At 42.7% G+C, this 18186-nt stretch overlaps 1 protein-coding gene across 5 annotated transcripts in view; it reads left to right on the top strand.

Moving 5' to 3' along the window:
- The window catches only part of LOC137429265 (uncharacterized), a 103358-nt gene that overhangs the window by 38814 nt on the left and 46358 nt on the right, over positions 1 to 18186 (top strand). For 4 of the 5 annotated variants that reach the window (XM_068119234.2, XM_068119233.2, XM_078780554.1 and 1 more), the window contains exon 4: positions 5114 to 5147. The exons of the other annotated variant lie outside the window; for it this stretch is intronic. In XM_068119234.2, the coding sequence (XP_067975335.2) occupies positions 5114 to 5147 (34 nt within the window). The remainder of the gene's footprint in view (positions 1 to 5113; positions 5148 to 18186) is intronic. 5 annotated transcript variants of the gene reach the window in all.

The raw sequence follows: 18186 nt of genomic DNA, 5'->3' as shown, positions 1-18186 counted from the left end.
CAGTGCCCTCCATAAGTATTGGATCAGTGAAGTCAAATTTGCCATTATTGCTATATGAATGATCGTTTTAAGGCCATTTTCCCCGCTAGAGCAGGGGTTAGCCTTGCGGGCCCCATGACAATCATGGTTCCCTGTTTGAGGCAATGTTTTATGGCCGGATGCCTTTCCTGACGCCAACCCTGAGTCGCTTCTTACGATGCGCAGGGATACGGTGTACCTATTCTAAACCGGGGTACACACCGGGATCATTCATCCCAGCAAGCTGGTACTCAATTTGCCGAACTCGGAAGGATGACAGGCTGAGTCAACCCCCCTGGCGTTAATTCAGCGATCGACCGGGATTCGAACCCAGGATCCTCGGATCCCAAGCCAGCACCCTAACCGCTAAGCCAACACCAACATTGCATGTTTGCAATGCTATATACTCAAGAAATTTAGATTTGAGATCAAAAGATGAATATGAAGCAAAAGTGCAGAAGGTCATCTATTATTTATTGGTTTTTCTATGCATGTATGTGCAGTATTACTATTGTAGAAAAATAGCACATTTTATGTTCAGTCCTCCCATTTTAGGTAAGCATAAACATTTTTTAAAGTCATGGTAGATGAGGTTCAAGATCCTATTGCGTTGTTTGCAAAGACTTGATGAACTATCATCGGCACCCTGAACAAATTATAAATACCTGCCCAAATAATCTTAAACCGAATGTCAGGCCGAGCGGGCTGGTTCATGAAAGTCAGGTCAAAATCTTCCCACGGCCGACCCCACAAGGTGGGAATAATTGTGACCATTAAAAGTGGTAGTGGTAGTAGTGGTTATGGTTACGGTGGTGGCGGTTGTAGTGGTTATGGTTACGGTGGTGATGGTAGTAGTGGTTATGGTTACAGTGGTGGTGGTAGTTGTAGTAGTGGTTATGGTTACAGTGGTGGTGGTAGTAGTAGTAGTAGTAGTAGTAGTAGTAGTAGTAGTAGTAGTAGAAGTAGTCGTAGTAATAAATACTTTGTCTTCCAAATTATCTATTTAAAAGTTAGTAGTCGTAGTAATAAATAGTTTGTCTTCCAAATTATTTATTTAAAAGTTAGTAGTCGTAGTAATAAATACTGTGTCTTACAAATTATATATTTAAAAGTTAGTAGTCGTAGTAAGAAATACTTTGTCTTACAAATTATATATTTAAAAGTTAGTAGTCGTAGTAATAAATACTGTGTCTTACAAATTATATATTTAAAAGTTAGTAGTCGTAGTAATAAATACTTTGTGTTACAAATTATATATTTAAAAGTTAGTAGTCGTAGTAATAAATACTTTGTGTTACAAATTATATATTTAAAAGTTAGTAGTCGTAGTAATAAATACTTTGTCTTACAAATTAGATATTTAAAAGTTAGTAGTCATAGTAATAAATACTGTGTCTTACAAATTATATATTTAAAAGTTAGTAGTCGTAGTAATAAATACTGTGTCTTACAAATTATATATTTAAAAGTTAGTAGTCGTAGTAAGAAATACTTTGTCTTACAAATTATATATTTAAAAGTTAGTAGTCGTAGTAATAAATACTGTGTCTTACAAATTATATATTTAAAAGTTAGTAGTCGTAGTAATAAATACTTTGTGTTACAAATTATATATTTAAAAGTTAGTAGTCGTAGTAATAAATACTTTGTGTTACAAATTATATATTTAAAAGTTAGTAGTCGTAGTAATAAATACTTTGTCTTACAAATTATATATTTAAAAGTTAAAGCCACGGTGTTTGATTGTTGTGAGAATAATTTTGAACGGTCCAGGTAGGAATTCACAAATACACCTATTTTTATTTGTTCCTTTTTTAACGTAAAAGGTTCCAGTCACAGACTATATAGTCCTCATCTAGGCCAGGCCTTAAATACAAGAGCTGCATTGATATAAAAGTGAAGAAAGAGAGAATAGTCTAAGAGTTTTTTAGGAAGTAAAAAATCTGCTTTTTTGAAAAGAGGAAGGTCATAAGTGTTTGGAAAGACATGAGAAGGTAAAAAGTTCCAGAGTTTGGCAGTGGAGCGGAAGAAACAAACATCATAATGGCCCACCTTTGAGTTGCCAATGGCCACACAGTAATCATGAGATGTTGTGGCTTGTCGTGTATTCCGTGGTCTCACTAATGGCGGAAATACACGAGCAGCAAGTTCTTGGAAGCAGAAACCGAAGTAATATCTGTAGAAAAGAGAAAGAGAACCAACTTTGTGGTGTAATTTGAGCAGGTCGAGTTTTGAGGATAGATTGGGAGAGTTGATAAGTCGGATTACTGTGGATTCAATTCTGTCCACTAAGTATGTGGAGGTAGATCCTCCTGGGATGTGAGAGCAGTACTCTTTTCAAGGACGAATCAATCGTTTATATAGTTGAAGCAACTGTTGAGAGGAGAAGAATCTTTCGAAATCTGAACAGGACTCCTAGTTTATTTGAGGCAGATTTAGCTATTTGTATAATGTGTGGATTCCAGGATAAATTTGATGTTAGGGTAATACCTAGTAGGTTTATTGAATCGCATGGTGCAATTGTGGAGCTTTCAAAGGAGAATGAAGAATTGAGAGGAGTTTTAGAGAGAGAGATGGGAAGACATTGAGTTTTAGAAGCATTAAACTTAACCTGGTTATATTTGCCCCACTGGGAAATCGTGTCAAAAAGCCTAATTTTAAGAGTTGGCTGTGATCAAACAAGATGTAAGTCGAGTGGGGGAAGATGGGGCAGATTTAAAAAACATGGAGGAATGTAATGTCGAGTAGTCAGCATATGAGTGCATTTGGTTTACTTGTCGAAGAAAGAAGGTCATTGATAAAAAAAATAAAGAAGAGTGTTCGAGATAGGAGAGAACCCTGAGCGACACCGCTGTTGATAGGGAAGGAGGGAGATGTTGAACCATCAACATTTACAGAGATAGAGCGGTTGGAGAGAAAGCTTGATATGAGAGAGCAGAGTGAAGGAGGAAAGCCGAAAGAGGGAGGCTTGGATATCAGACCCCGATGCCAAACTCTGTCAAAAGCTTTTGAGATATCAAGGCATACAACAAAGGATTCCCCAACGTCTCTCAGAGAAGAGGCCAAGACATTCATAATACAAGAAAGGATATCACCAGTAGATCTTACCTTGCAAAAGCCATATTGATTGATGGTCAGACAGAAGACTGAGATTCAATATGCTTGAGGAAATGGGAATTGAGAAGACATTCAAAGACGTTGGAAAGAGTAGAAGTCAGAGCATTAGGATGGCAGTTGGAAGGGTTTGAATGATCACCCTTCTTTAAAATAGGCTGCGGTAAGGCATGTTTCCTGGAAAGGTAAAAGATTTGGGTTTTTTAACAAAAAGGAAACAAATGAGCATGCACGGTGCAAGTTCTGAAGCACATTCCTTCAAGACATGAAGAGGAATGCCGTCTTGTCCGTATACCTTGCTTTTGTCCAGAGAGAGGAGTACTTTTTTGACTCCATGAAGAGATTATAGGGAGGGGGCATAGGATTGCTCAGGGGTGCTTCAGAGGGTGATGGGATGTTAAACCCGTCCAGAGTGGAAGAAGAGGAGAAAATAGAACCAAAAAGAGTTGCTTTTACAGTCAGAGAGACAGCAGTAGTATCATAGAAATGGAAAAGCGAAGGAAAGGAAGGAAAGGAGCGACAGAGGTTGTTGGAAATGCTTTTAACTAAAGACCAGAAAGATATATTAGTGGAAGAAGATGAGAGGTTGTCACATTAATTTTGAATAAAGGAATGCTTCGCCTGATGAATAACATGTTTGAAATGATTTCTGGCAGATATGAAAGCTGAATGTAAGTCGGAGGAAGAAGACTTTTTCCATGTCCGATACGCCCCTTCTCTTGCACGAATGGCCGCAGAGCAGGAATTATTGAACCAAGAGTTGGTAGGAGAGATAGACTTGAAAGAGAAGGTGATAAAAGCCTCCATTCCTGCAACAATAACCTCAGATATACGTTCAGCAGAGATAGAGGCATCCCCCGAGCAGAGGCAGTCGTCTTTCCAGGGAAAATCAGAAAATAAGTTTCATAAACCAGTCCAGTCAGCACTATTTAAATGCCAAAACTGGTGTTTAGGCAGAGAAGTCGGTGGAGAAGGAGAGGTGGAAAGTAAAGTGATGTTCACAAGATTGTCGTCAGAAGAACAAATTGGAGGTGAAATTGTGTAGCCGTAATACAACGGGTTGGAGGAGAACAAATCCAAAGTATTGGAAGAGGGGGCAGGACGATCTGGGATATGGGAAGGGTGGGTGATAATTAGTTCCCAATCATTGAGAATGGATAATGTAAAAGCTTCAACTACCCCGACATCCGTGTGGGAAGATTTCAACCACTCCCTGTGGTGTACATTGAAGTCTCCTAAATAGAGGAATTCTGCTTGAGGGTGTTCGGATGTCATGGCCTCATGACAGGAATTAAGATAGACAAGGAAAGCTAAAAAGTTTGTGGAGTTGGGAGATCAGTACGTGAAACGGAGAAAAATAGTGATGGTTGGGAGACAAATCTTAAGCCAGATGACATCAAAGTTTGGAGATTCGAGGTCCACAAGGTGTACAGCAGGTGTGTTGATGTTGGAGTAGACACAGACTCTCCTTTGAAGCGGAATCGTGAGCGAAGGTTGTAGTTTGAAATGTTAAAGGAGTTAAGAAGAACGTCATGTGACAATTGGGTCCCTGAGAGAAGCAAGATATTAGGAGAGTAACTTGCGAGATGGTGTTCAACAGAGGAAAGATTCGAAGAAAGACCACGAATGTTGGTGAAATGAAATGAAAAAGAGTCACGTTGTTTCAACAGGCAAGGGTCTTGGGGGGGACCGATACTACGACGACCTCAGACCCCCCCCCCCCCCCACCCCAGCCTCCTCTCGTTGGCAGCAGAAATGTACAACGCACATTCCTGTAAAAGCTTTTTGAAATTCCTCTAAATGCAAGTTGGTCATACAATACACATAATATGAATTTAATGAATGATCGTTTTAAGGCCATTTTCCCCGCTAGAGCAGGGGTTAGCCACAATACACATAATATGTACTGTGAATTGAGAATGAAAATGATTTGTAATAACAATATGAGAAATGTGAACGTGCCATTTTACTGATCAAACAGGTGCAGAAGAAGGTGTCCTGGGAATGTGCATTGGGTAAGCCAAAGTATTGAGCACTGTTGAAATGTATCATGTTAGTTGTTTACAAAAATCAAATAGAATTAGTAATTTGATTAAACATGGGTGATATGAAACATTTGTGGCACCTCGTACATTTTCAGACTGAAAATAAGAAATACAATTTAATAGGATTCCGATTTCATTTTCCCTGAGCGGGAGTAAGACACAACATAACGACACATCAAAAGAGAAATATAATGCCCTGCCAGAATGAATTGAACACCCTGATTGTAAACAAATTTTATTTTAACAATCTGTGACATGAACACAATCAAATGGACTATATATATATATATATATATATATATATATATATATATATATATATATATATATGTATGTTGGAACCCATCTGTGGATCGGTCCCATCGGCCGATGGGTCTGACCCATCTGTGGATGCACGAGAAATGACAATGCAGACCCATCGGCCGATGGGTCTGCCACATCTGCGGATGTGTTGTTCACCTTGAAGGAATGTGTTGACAGAATGGTGCTCTTCAATCAGGTACACAGTCATTGGAATTACATGTGGTAGGAATTTAACAGAGATGATTTTAAAATGTTTTATTATCTATTTCTACCCATCTATTTATACATTTTGTCAATACATTTTGTAATTAACAGATACATGGCAGTTTTAGTAAAGCTTTACATAACATACTCAACATTCATACAAAACATTAGGTGTTCTTCTGATAATGGCGGAGGGGAATGTTAAATTCCTTTATATTAAATTAAATAAAATAAAATTTAAATTAAATAAAAAAATAAAATTTAAATTTAAAACATAAAAGTTAAATAAAACATTTAAAAATCATCTCTGTTAAATTCCTACCACATGTAATTCCAATGACTGTGTACCTGATTGAAGAGCACCATTCTGTCAACACATTCCTTCAAGGTGAACAACACATCCGCAGATGGCGCAGACCCATCGGCCGATGGGTCTGCATTGTCATTTCTCGTGCATCCACAGATGGGTCAGACTAGAGTCCCTGTATATAGAGAGTTGTGTCAACTCAAATTTGGACGCCATTTTGTGTCTAAGTGTGTCGGATTAGATATACATGTACATTCGCGATATGGGGTGATATATTCTAAACCTGCTAAAAAAAAATTTACTACACATATTTCGTCTTATTATTACATACAGGTGATATTTGTTTTGTCAAAAACTCAGCTATTGCCATGAAAAAGAGCTGTGTGGTGATATTAAAAGTGGTATGGCAATGCATATTACAAGCCAACACTGCATATAAGAGCTAACATTATAAGTAAGACAAACCAATGCTGTCGTTCTCTGAATTTTAATAACTTTTAGAAAGGAGTGTGGGCATATCCAATATTTTTTAAAGGGTGCCGAGAGCAATTCCGGTGTAGGACTTCCAGCCGACATATAGTCTAACACACGTAAAACAAATTCTGTACGTGGTATTGCCATATTTCTATAGTGTACAACTTTAGTTTTATCGACATTTATATTCAATTTCCATTGTAATGATTTAACAAGCTGCAAGTCAGCAGAGTCTCGAGGAGTCGATCGCTTTCCAGCTCTTTCGTCTGACTTTCGCTTCCCAAATTTGTCTTCTGACTTTATCACTTGGAAATCTATACATCTTATATTTCCCAGATTGGTTTGAACAACCAAAAGCAGAACAACCAGTCATTTTGTTTGGCAATAAACAACGTTCCCGTACCAAGCTGACGTTCACGCACGGTGAAGTTAGACACAAAATGGCGCCACGAAATCACGTGACCAGAAATCTCGGGTCAGCGCATGGCGCAACTCTCTTTATACAGGGACTCTAGGTCAGACCCATCGGCCGATGGGACCGATCCACAGATGGGTTCCAACATATATATATATATATATATATATATATATATATGTATAATGTATATATGTATGTGTATATATCATATATATATATATATATATATATATATATATATATATATACACATATATATATATATATATACATATATATATATATATATATATATATATAAATAATTATAAAATTGAAATCTTGCGTGTTTGTATGCAACATTCGATCGGTCCGGGGGCGTGGCTTACCCCTTTGAGAGAGTAGTAATATCCACCATTTTATTAACTCGCATAGCTTTGAGGCCTGTTTTGTAGGCCTGTGGTGTCTTGCTCTCTCTCTCAGTTTTATTTCAAATCAAATTCGATATATCATTTCATTTTTCACAGTCGCTAACATAGTTTTAGACTCGGTTGAAAAAAAACGGGAAGAAAATCCGATGAAAGTTTCCATTTATAGAACGAAATGAATTCTGAAAGGCTTGTATCTTCAAGGCCATTGAGTCTGTTTCACGCCTTTATCTTCAATCTAAGTCGCCATCTGATTTCATTTTTATCGATGGTTTTAGACTCGGTAAAATAAATAATTGAGAACATTCACGCACACACGGGAAATTGCAGAGATATATTTTAAAAATCGCGCCACGTTGATATACGAAAATACACCGCCTAAAATAACAGGCATACAGTATATATCTTCGTCATTTCATTCAACATTATTACCCGGAAGTAAAATATGTTTCAGGAAATTACCGTGAGATATTTCTTCGATTTTTTAAATTATTTATATGCGCATACACTTTAAATAGGTTTATTTGAAATCTTTAATTTTCACAATGTAATTTATTTGTCATTTGATGATCGGCAAAACGATAGCACAAACACAATACTATTTGCAGGAAGAATGTCGTATCAACCTTCCGACGGCGCTACGGACGCGGACAACGAATCACACCTCACGTCTATGGACGCGAATAGCAACATCCGCACGAATCAGTCATCAATGATTTTCATTGACGCGCCTGGAGCCACAGGGAAGACGTTTCTTATTAACCTGATTCTCTCTAAAGTGAGAGCGAGTGGAGAAGTTGCCCTTGCGGTGGCCTCATCTGGCATAGCTGCTACCCTCATGCCTGGTGGAAGAACAGCGCACTCAAGGTTCCAAATCCCTCTGACACCGAGGGGAAGATGGCATATGCAACATCGATAAAAATTCCACTATCGCAGACCTCTTTCGGAGTACAAAACTCATCGTGTGGGATGAGTGTCCTATGATCAGGAGAGAGAGTTTCGAGGCTGTGGATCGCACGTTGCGTGATGTATGTGACAAAGACGAGCCTTTTGGAGGGATCTTGACGATATGCTGTGGTGATTTCCGTCAACGTGATCGGAGATAAGGGCCAAAATCACGTGTCACAGGTAAGTGATTTAGAACGCTGGAGAGGTGAGCCTTATGGCTTGCTGGCCCAAATAATCTCCCTGATGATGTCCAGCGTTCGCTTTAGTTCTATTCTCATATCTATTCAAACTGACATTGACCCAACGGGTCATGGGTCGTCTAGGGGTAGCATCATCATCATCATTGGTTGAGGGGTAGCATCATTGGTTGAGGCATAGCATCATTGGCTGAGGGGTAGCATCATTGGCTGAGGGGCGACATCATTGGCTGAGGGGCGACATCATTGGCTGAGGGGTGACATCATTGGCTGAGGGGCGACATCATTGGCTGAGGGGTAGCATCATTGGCTGAGGGGCGACATCATTGGCTGAGGGGCGACATCATTGGCTGAGGGGTGGCATCATTGGCTGAGGGGCGACATCATTGGCTGAGGGGCGACATCATTGGCTGAGGGGCGACATCATTGGCTGAGGGGTGGCATCATTGGCTGAGGGGCGACATCATTAGCTGAGGGGTGGCATCATTGGCTGAGGGGCGACATCATTAGCTGAGGGGCGACATCATTGGCTAAGGGTCGACATCATTGGCTGAGGGGTGACATCATTGGCTGAGGGGTGACATCATTGGCTGAGGGGTGACATCATTGGCTGAGGGGTGGCATCATTGGATGCGGGGTGGCATCATTGGATGCGGGGTGGCATCATTGGATGCGGGGTGGCATCATTGGCTGAGGGGCGACATCATTGGCTGAGGGGCGACATCATTGGCTGAGGGGCGACATCATTGGCTGAGGGGCGACATCATTGGCTGAGGGGTGGCATCATTGGATGCGGGGTGGCATCATTGGATGCGGGGTGGCATCATTGGATGCGGGGTGGCATCATTGGCTGAGGGGCGACATCATTGGCTGAGGGGCGACATCATTGGATGCGGGGCGGCATCATTGGATGCGGGGTGGCAACATTGGATGCGGGGTGGCATCATTGGCTGAGGGGTAGCATCATTGGCTGAGGGGTAACATCATTGGCTGAGGGGTAGCATCATTGGCTGAGGGGTCACATCATTGGCTGAGGGGTAGCATCATTGGCTGAGGGGTGGCATCATTGGCTGAGGTGTAGCATCATTGGCTGAGGGGTCACATCATTGGCTGAGGGGTAGCATCATTGGCTGAGGGGTCACATAATTATGTGACATAATTATGTGACCCCCAATTATAATTGGCTGCGGGGTGGCATCATTGGCTGAGGGGTCTTCTCCTCACTGCTCATAACTAAAAACTGCTCTTCTATGTGAGGATTGATAAATAAAAGCAATTAGAACCAGTAAATTTAGTTTTATATGGCATTTTGCCTCTCTATTAGAAAGTGTGAGAAAATTATATATCTTTGCCATAGGTTGACCTTTGACCCCCACTGTAACCATGGTAACCCCTTAATTATATATAATAACATTGACCCAACGGGTCATGGGTCGTCTAGTATATATATATATATATACATGTATATATATATATATACACAACCTCAATATATATCTACAGTCACGTGAAAAAGTAAGTACACCCCGCGTAGTTTTGACTTTATCAACATATTTCAACATACAGCTATTTAATCTTCATTTCAACAATATTGATAGATAAAGGTGATATAATATAACAAATATCATGAAACATTTACATTTTGTAGTCCATTGTATAATTTAAATAAACATAAATGCAAATTTCGCATGTCGAAAAAGTAAGTACACCCTTGGCTCTAATAGGTGGTATTGCCCCCTTTGGCAGAAACAACAAGATGTTTTTAAATGTTTCCCATTTTGTTTCCCATTTTGTTTTGTTTTGTTTGTTTCCCATGTTTCCCATCCCATTTTGTTTCCCATAAATGTTTCCCATTTAAATGTTTCCCATTTCCCATGTTTCCCATGTTTCCCATTTTGGCAAAACAACAACAAACGCCTGAACAAGTAGGCGTTTTTCATAACTGTCTACCAGTCTATGACATCGACTGGGAGAAATTTTTGCCCACTGCTCCATGCAGAATTCTTTCAGCTGTGCAATATTTGAGTGGTTTCTTGCATGCACAGCTCGTTCCAAACCCCCCCACAACATCTCGATGGTATTTAGATCCGATTTCGATTTTCAGGTGATTCAGAACCCTCCATTTCTTTCTTTTCAGCCATTCCTTGGTGGATTTACTGGTATGTTTATGGTCATTGTCATGTTGCAAGGGCCACCTTCGGTTGAGCTTCAACTTTCCGACAGATGGCCTCACATTATCCTCAAGCACCCTCTGGTACAATGAAGAATTCATAGTGCATTCTATGATGGTGAGCTGCCCAGGCCCTGATGCAGCTAAGCTGCCCCAAACCATAATATTTCCACCACCATGCTTTACAGTTGGTACCAGGTTCTTGTGGTCAAATGCTGTCTTTGGTTTTCACCAAACATGTCTTCTGGTACTGTGGCCAAATAGCTGTACCTTTGACTCATCTGTCCAGAGCACATTGTTCCAGAAGTGCTGGTCTTTGCCGAGGTGTTCATTGGCAAACTTTAGTCTTGCCCTGATGTTCTTTCTGGACAGCAAAGGTTTCCTCCTGGCACACCTCCCATGTAGATCAAATTTGTGCAGCGTCTTTCTAATGGTAGTCTCATGCACTTTGACATCAACAGTGGCAAGAGCTACCTGTAGGTCCCGTGATGACATTCTGGGGTTCTTAGAGACTTCTTTCAGCATCTTGCGGTCTCCTCTCGGGCTGAACTTGCTGGGGCGGTCTGGCCTGAACAAGTTGGCAGTTGTTTGGAATCTTCTCCACTTGTCGATGATCTTCGGGACAGTCGAATGATTGATTTTAAATTGTTTGGAGATCTTTTTAAATCCCTTCCCAGACTCGTAGGCATCTATAACCTTCTTTCTGAAGGCCTCAGAGAGCTCTTTTGATCTCGGCATGGTGACGCCGCACACTTCAACAACAAAGAGCAAACCAAACTAAATGTCTGAGGTTTAAATAAGACTGGTTCCTCCAAGATCCTCTCTGACGATGTTCTAATCATTTGCACCTGAGCTGGTGCACCCGATTCTAATTTTAGGTATTTGAAGTAGTGATAAATGTAGGGGTGTACTTACTTTTTCCACATGCGAAATTTGCATTTATGTTTATTTCAATTTTACAATGGACTACAAAATGTAAATGTTTCATGATATTTGTTATACTAGGGCGTGCCCGTACTATATATATATCTAAAATTATATCCCCCCCCTCTATTTACATGAAATGGTTTGGTCCATTCGCAAAGCCAAAGCGAACGGCTTGCGAGTACGGTAGAACCCCCCCCCCCCCCTCTATTTACATGAAATGGTTTGGTCCATTCGCAAAGCCAAAGCGAACGGCTTGCGAGTACGGTGACCATACCTTGGGAACCACTTGTCCGATTAATTTCAAACCTTGAAAAGGCACATCCTCGGGTCCCCAGCAATATACCTGGCAAGTTTCAATTAGATCGGACCCGTGGTTGTCGAGAAACAGCGGTCACAGACAAACACACACACACACCCACAGACACACACACATACACACAGAGATTACTGGAATTATAGATAGATTATATCACCTTTATCTCTCAATATTGTTGAAATGAAGATCAAATAGCTGTATGTAGAAATATGTTGAAAAAATCAAAACTTTACATGGGGTGTACTTACTTTTTCACATGACTGTATATATATATATATATATAGACTTGGCATTTAATATGGAATTTTTTTTTTGCGGGGGTGAACTTACTTTTCAAGATGTCTTAGAACCAAAAGTTCATTGGAATTATGTTGAAGTTATTCTAGATTTTGTTAATGTGACCTTTAAAAGAAACAAAAACCACATTTGACATTTCGAAACAAATAAATTGATGCTTGAAAGTGATGTAAACTGAAATCGAACTCAATTCATGGACAGTATTGTGTTAAACCTCTGTACGTTTTCCAGAAGTATCTCTTTATTTTGCACATTAGCCAAAATTTTTTTAAACAAAAACAAAAGTTAAATTACGACTGGGATTACGGACAGTAAAATTACAGTTCAGTACTTCGTGTAACCCCCACGAGCATTCAGGAGAGCATGTACACGTTGAGGCATGCTGTTCACGAGATTTGCCAAGGTTTGGACAGCAATCGCTTGCCATGCAGTGACAATAGCCTGCTGCAATTCACGCACAGATGTCGGCTGCTGGTCCAAGTGGTCGATTTGAGGCGTTAATTCTGCCCACAAGGTCTCTATCGGATTCATATCCGGGGACATGGCAGGCCACTCCATATGCTCTAAACCACGGTCAGCAAGAAAGTGTTGGATCATGCGAGCACGATGAGGCCGTTCATTGTCATCTTGGAAGACAAAGTTTCCTCGAAAGGCTGCACGAGCAAATGGAAGCAATGTTTCTTCCAGAATGGCCCTGTACTTGAACTGGTTCAGGTTTCCATTCAGAACAACCAGGTCAGTTTTTCCCCCTGCATGAAAAGCAGCCCAAACGGTCACCCCACCACCTCCAGCTTGGACTCTTGGCACTATACAATCTTTGTTGTAGGCTTCATGCACTTGTCTGCGCACTCGGACACGGCCATCTTGACGATAGACCAGAAATCTAGACTCGTCACTGAAGATCACGTGATTCCAGTGTCCTGGCTGCCATTGACGGTGCTCTCTGGCCCACTGCAATCGGCGCTGGCGGTATTGTCTGGTCAGGCGTGGCTTTCTCAGGGGACGCCTGGCACGATAGCCTGCTTGAACCAGTCGTTGGTTGACCAGCCTTCTGGATACAGGCACATTTGTCAGTTGCTGCCATTCAGCCCTAAGCCGATTAGCTGACTTGGTACGGCCATTGTGGACTAACCGGTGCAGCTGGCGATCATCCCTCCTTGTGGTTCTGCGGGGACGTCCTGGCCTCGGTATTGGAGTCGGGACACCCCTCTGAGCATTTCGTTTCAGGATCTTTGACACCTGACCTTGAGTGATGCCATACTGCCGAGCAATAGCACGCTGTTTCATGCCATAATTTCGTAAAGCCACCACTCCATGACAAACAGCATTGTCGAGTTGACGGACCATCTCCAGAGGAAGCGGCAATAACTTTTGGAGACGTGCAGCAGTTGTTTTTCACTAATACAGAACGCAACAACCCTTGTATACCTGACTGTGAAGCCAATCATCAAATGCACCTGTCCGTACATTTTGCCATGCCACCTGTGATATAATCCTATTGTTGACTTCTTGCTGCGACAGACAATCAGTGACATGGTTCTTTCAACAAATAAATCACCAAAGTGTAAAAGAAACTCACCAGATTGATATACTGAGTTAAGAAAGTAAACCCGTCAAGAAAAAAAATAATTCCATATTAAATGCCAAGTCTGTATATGTATATATATATATATCTATATATATATCTATATATATATATATATATATATATATATATATATATATATATATATGTTTATTGTTAAACGTGTTGCATACTCCAAAATGCCTGGCTGGTAGAGTGGTAAGCGGGTTTCTTGTATACCAGCAAGGGATTTTGCATTATGAAACACATCTACCGCAGAAGGATGGTGCAGCATACCCGACATCCAGAACCAACTCCACCTGGAGGAGCAAAATTGGCTGCAGCGTCTTAATAATAATAATAATAATTCATTTATTTTGTATAGCGCTTTTCCAGAAGCCCAAAGGCGCTTTGACAGAGTGGAAAACATAATGCATAACAATACATGAAAACAACAATTGCAAAAAGACAAGAATCAAGAAAACAAACAGCAGCGATATACGGCATATATATAAGACAAGAATCAAAAAGACAAGACAAGAATCAATAGGGAAATATTTAAAGCAAAAGGAGGGAGAAGGAGAAGAGATAGTCAGGGGTTAAATGCTGTGGGTTGAATGTTGAATGCAGCGTTGAACAGGTGGGTCTTTAGTGATGTTTTGAATGTGGTGAGTGAGGAGGAGTCTCTGATGGTGTGAGGTAGTGAGTTCCAGAGGGTGGGAGCAGCGATGGAGAAGGCCCTGTCCCCCCAGGATCTGAATTTGGTCCGGATGGAGGGGGTCAGGAGGTTGGTACCAGCAGAGCGGAGGTTGCGGGTGGGAGTGTGTCTGGAGAGGAGGTCAGCCAGGTAGGATGGGGCCAGGTTATGGAGGGCTTTGTATGTCAAGAGGAGGATTTTGTACTGGATTCTCTGGGGGATGGGGAGCCAGTGAAGCTTGTAAAGGACGGGGGTGATGTGGTCACGGGTCCGGGAATGAGTGAGTAGACGGGCAGCGGAGTTCTGAATGTATTGGAGTTTATTGGTGATTTTTGAGGGTGAACCATAGAGGAGGCTATTGCAGTAGTCCAGACGGGAGGTGATGAAGGCGTGGATGAGGGTTTCTGCAGCCGTGGAGGAGAGGGATGAGCGGAGACGGGCAATGTTTTTCAGGTGAAAGAAGGCTGACTTTGTGATCTGTTTAGTGTATTTGTCGAAGGAAAGGGTTTGGTCAAAGATGACGCCAAGATTCCGGATGTGAGGGGAGGTGGATACTGGGATACCGTCGATGTTGAGGGCAAAGTTATGGGTGGATTTTGTGAGCGTTTTTGGGCCAATGATGATTATTTCAGATTTATCACAGTTAAGCTTGAGGAAGTTGATTTGAAGCCAGGATTTTATTTCAGTGATGCAGTTTGTCAGGATAGAGTGGGTGTCAGTGGAGACGGACTTGGTGGAGATGAAAAGCTGGATGTCATCGGCGAAGCAGTGGAATTGGAGACCATGACGGCGGATTAAGTGACCGAGCGGGGACAGGTAAAGGATGAAGAGGAGGGGGCCAAGAACTGAACCTTGGGGGACACCTTGGGGGAGGGGAGCAGTGGGGGATTTGCAGTTATTGATGGAGATGAACTGGCATCTGTCAGAGAGGTATGATTTAATCCAAGAGAGGGCAGTGCCGGTGACGTTAAAGGTGGATTCAAGTCGGGTGAGGAGGATAGTGTGATCGATGGTGTCAAAGGCAGCGCTGAGGTCGAGGAGGACGAGAATGTTGAGGTTGCCAGCGTCAGAGGAGAGGAGAAGGTCGTTGGTGATTTTGAGGAGAGCAGTTTCAGTACTGTGGTTGGAGCGGAATCCGGATTGGAATGTTTCATACAAGTTATTGGCAGAGAGATGATGTTTGAGTTGAGTGGCTACAGCGCGTTCCAAAACTTTTGACAGAAAGGGTAGGTTGGAGATGGGTCTGAAGTTGTTTAGGGTGTCAGGGTTTAGACCAGGTTTTTTTAGAATGGGGGTAACAGCAGCAATTTTGAGGGAAGGTGGGACGATGCCTGTAGACAGGGAGGAGTTTATTGTTGCAATGATAAGTGGAGAGAGAGCAGGGAGGGAGGCTTTGACAAAGCTGGAGGGGATGGGGTCAAGAGTGCAGGTGGCAGTTTTCATTCCTATGAGGAGTTCAGAGAGGTCAGTAGGAGAGATTGGGGAGAACCGAGACAGGGGATGGCAGGACAAGGGGGGGCAGGTGGTTGGAGGGGGAGCGGGTGCGGCGGTGGTCAAGCTGTTGTAGATGTTGTCAATTTTGCGTTGGAAGAAAGAGAGGAAGGAGATGCAGTTGTCTACTGTGAATGACTGGGTGGTGGTGTTCAGGGGGCGGAGGAGTTTGTTTATTGTCGAGAAGAGTGCTTTTGGGTTTCCGGAGCCAGAGTGGATAATTTGAGAGTAGTAGGCAGAGCGGGCGCGGGAGAGGGCATCTTTGTAGTGTTGTATGTGGTCCTTGTAGGCTTGGGAGTGAACTGTGAGACCCGTTTTATTGCGGAGTCTTTCAAGTTGGCGAGCACGAGTTTTCATCAGGTGGAGTTCAGGGGTAAACCAGGGAGCAGAATGGGTGAAAGAAACTGCTTTGGTTTTTACAGGCGCAAGCTGGTCAAGGCAGGAGGAGAGAGTGTGGTTGTAGTAGTCAGTGAGGTCGGAAGGGGTGTGGAGGTCAATGAAGGGAGAAGTGGACATTTTTTCAGAGAGGGTGGATGAGAATGAGGTAGGTGAAAGAGCGTTTAGCTTACGGAAGTTGATTGTGCGATAATGCCTTGGTGTTGGGGCGGGGATGTTGATGGTCAGAGTGATGGCTAAGTGGTCAGAGAGGGTGAGGTCGGAGCCATAGAGATGGTGCAAATTTAATCCAGTGGAGCAGACAAGGTCCAAAATGTGACCACGGATATGGGTAGGAAAGTCGACATGTTGAGTGAGGTTAAAGCAGGTGAGTAAATCAGTGAAGTCAGTGGTTATTGTGGAGTCAGTGGAGTCCATGTGGATATTGAAATCACCAAGGAGGAGGATTGAGGGGGAGAGGGAACATAGCTGGGTCAGAAAGTAGGAGAAGTCAGACAGGAATGATGGGTGTGGTTTGGGAGGGCGGTAGACGACAGCCATGACTGACTGCGTGTGACCAGAGAGTTTTAAAGCCAGGTGTTCAAATGATGGAGCAGATGAGATGGAGATGAGGTTGGTCTTGATGTCTTGACGGTGGATAACGGCAATTCCACCACCTCGGCCCTCCGAGCGTGGTTTATTGACGTAGGAATATCCATTGGGTGTGGTGAGGTTGAGTGTGTAGTAGTCCAGAGGTTGTTGCCAGGTTTCGGTGAGACAGAGAAAGTCCAGTTTGTTATCCAGGATGTATTCGTTCAGGATGAGGCATTTATTGTTGAGGGACCGGGTGTTGAACAGGGTGAGCTTGATGTTGTTTTGAACAGCAGGGATGAATTCAGGTGATTTAGCCAGGGTTCGTAGGCAAGAGGTGCGATCGTGTGGGTTGCTGTGACCAGGTGCGCTGGGACGAAGAGTGAGAGTGCGCTGAGCCGACCAGAGGACGGGGATGGAGTGACCTGATTGCAAATAAACAAACTTGCGACCGGAGCCACGGTGAATGTACCTGGGTCGTCGGAGGAGTCCATTTGATTTGATGGCAGAGATGCATGATGGGGTGGAGCGGGTATTGAGCAGAAGAAGCCTTGCGGCGGAGTACTTCAGAGCCATGCCAGGCAGGAGCGAAGGGACGAGTACGAGGCCAAGGTCGAGGAGGCAAAGCGGCAAACGCAGCGGCAAACGCAGCGGCAAACGACTGCAGCCGCTAATCAAGACCACAGCGGCAAACAAGGCCACAAGGCCACCGGCAAACAAGGCCACGGCCACAATCAACGGGAGCGGGCCTTTCGAATTCCGTATTCCGTACCATCAAAAGCAGATTCCGTTATCCAGCCGGAGAACACGCGGCACGTGCGGGTGTAAAAAGGCAGGACAGGTGTGAGATGTCAGGTCAGAAAGGTAGAAGCAGACCCTGTACATCCATCCAGTCGGAGAAGCGGCGAATATGCAACGCCAGCGTCCTCTCGCAACCGAACCCGGAGAACGTCTTCCCTCGGCCTCACTTCTGACATAAACACCATCAAACACATCTGGGAACATCGATCGGGAGCTGCGAATAATTTGACCACTGCCAAGTAATATGCAAGATCTGCAACAAAATTGACTCCCCATTTAGCAAAATATGGATCAGGCTGTCATAGAGGAAATAAATTGCCTTCACGTGTTCAAGCACTGTATGATACAAAGGACATGCTAGTTGTTGACGTCACGGTGAAGAACTTTACCAACCTTTAACATATTGACAAATCTGTGGTGTTCCATTTCAAACTTCTTTCAATTCCTCTAAATTTAAAGTTCTTACTATTCGTTTCCATAAATAGCCTAAAAGCACCTTCTTTTTTGGGTCAAACTTTCAAT

Source organism: Myxine glutinosa, chromosome 6 (assembly GCF_964187855.1).
Source record: "Myxine glutinosa chromosome 6, kmMyxGlut1.1, whole genome shotgun sequence".
Taxonomy (NCBI): Eukaryota; Metazoa; Chordata; class Myxini; order Myxiniformes; family Myxinidae; genus Myxine; species Myxine glutinosa.
The sequence above is the reverse complement of the archived record's forward strand: the minus strand, read 5'-3'. Positions and strand labels throughout refer to the sequence as shown.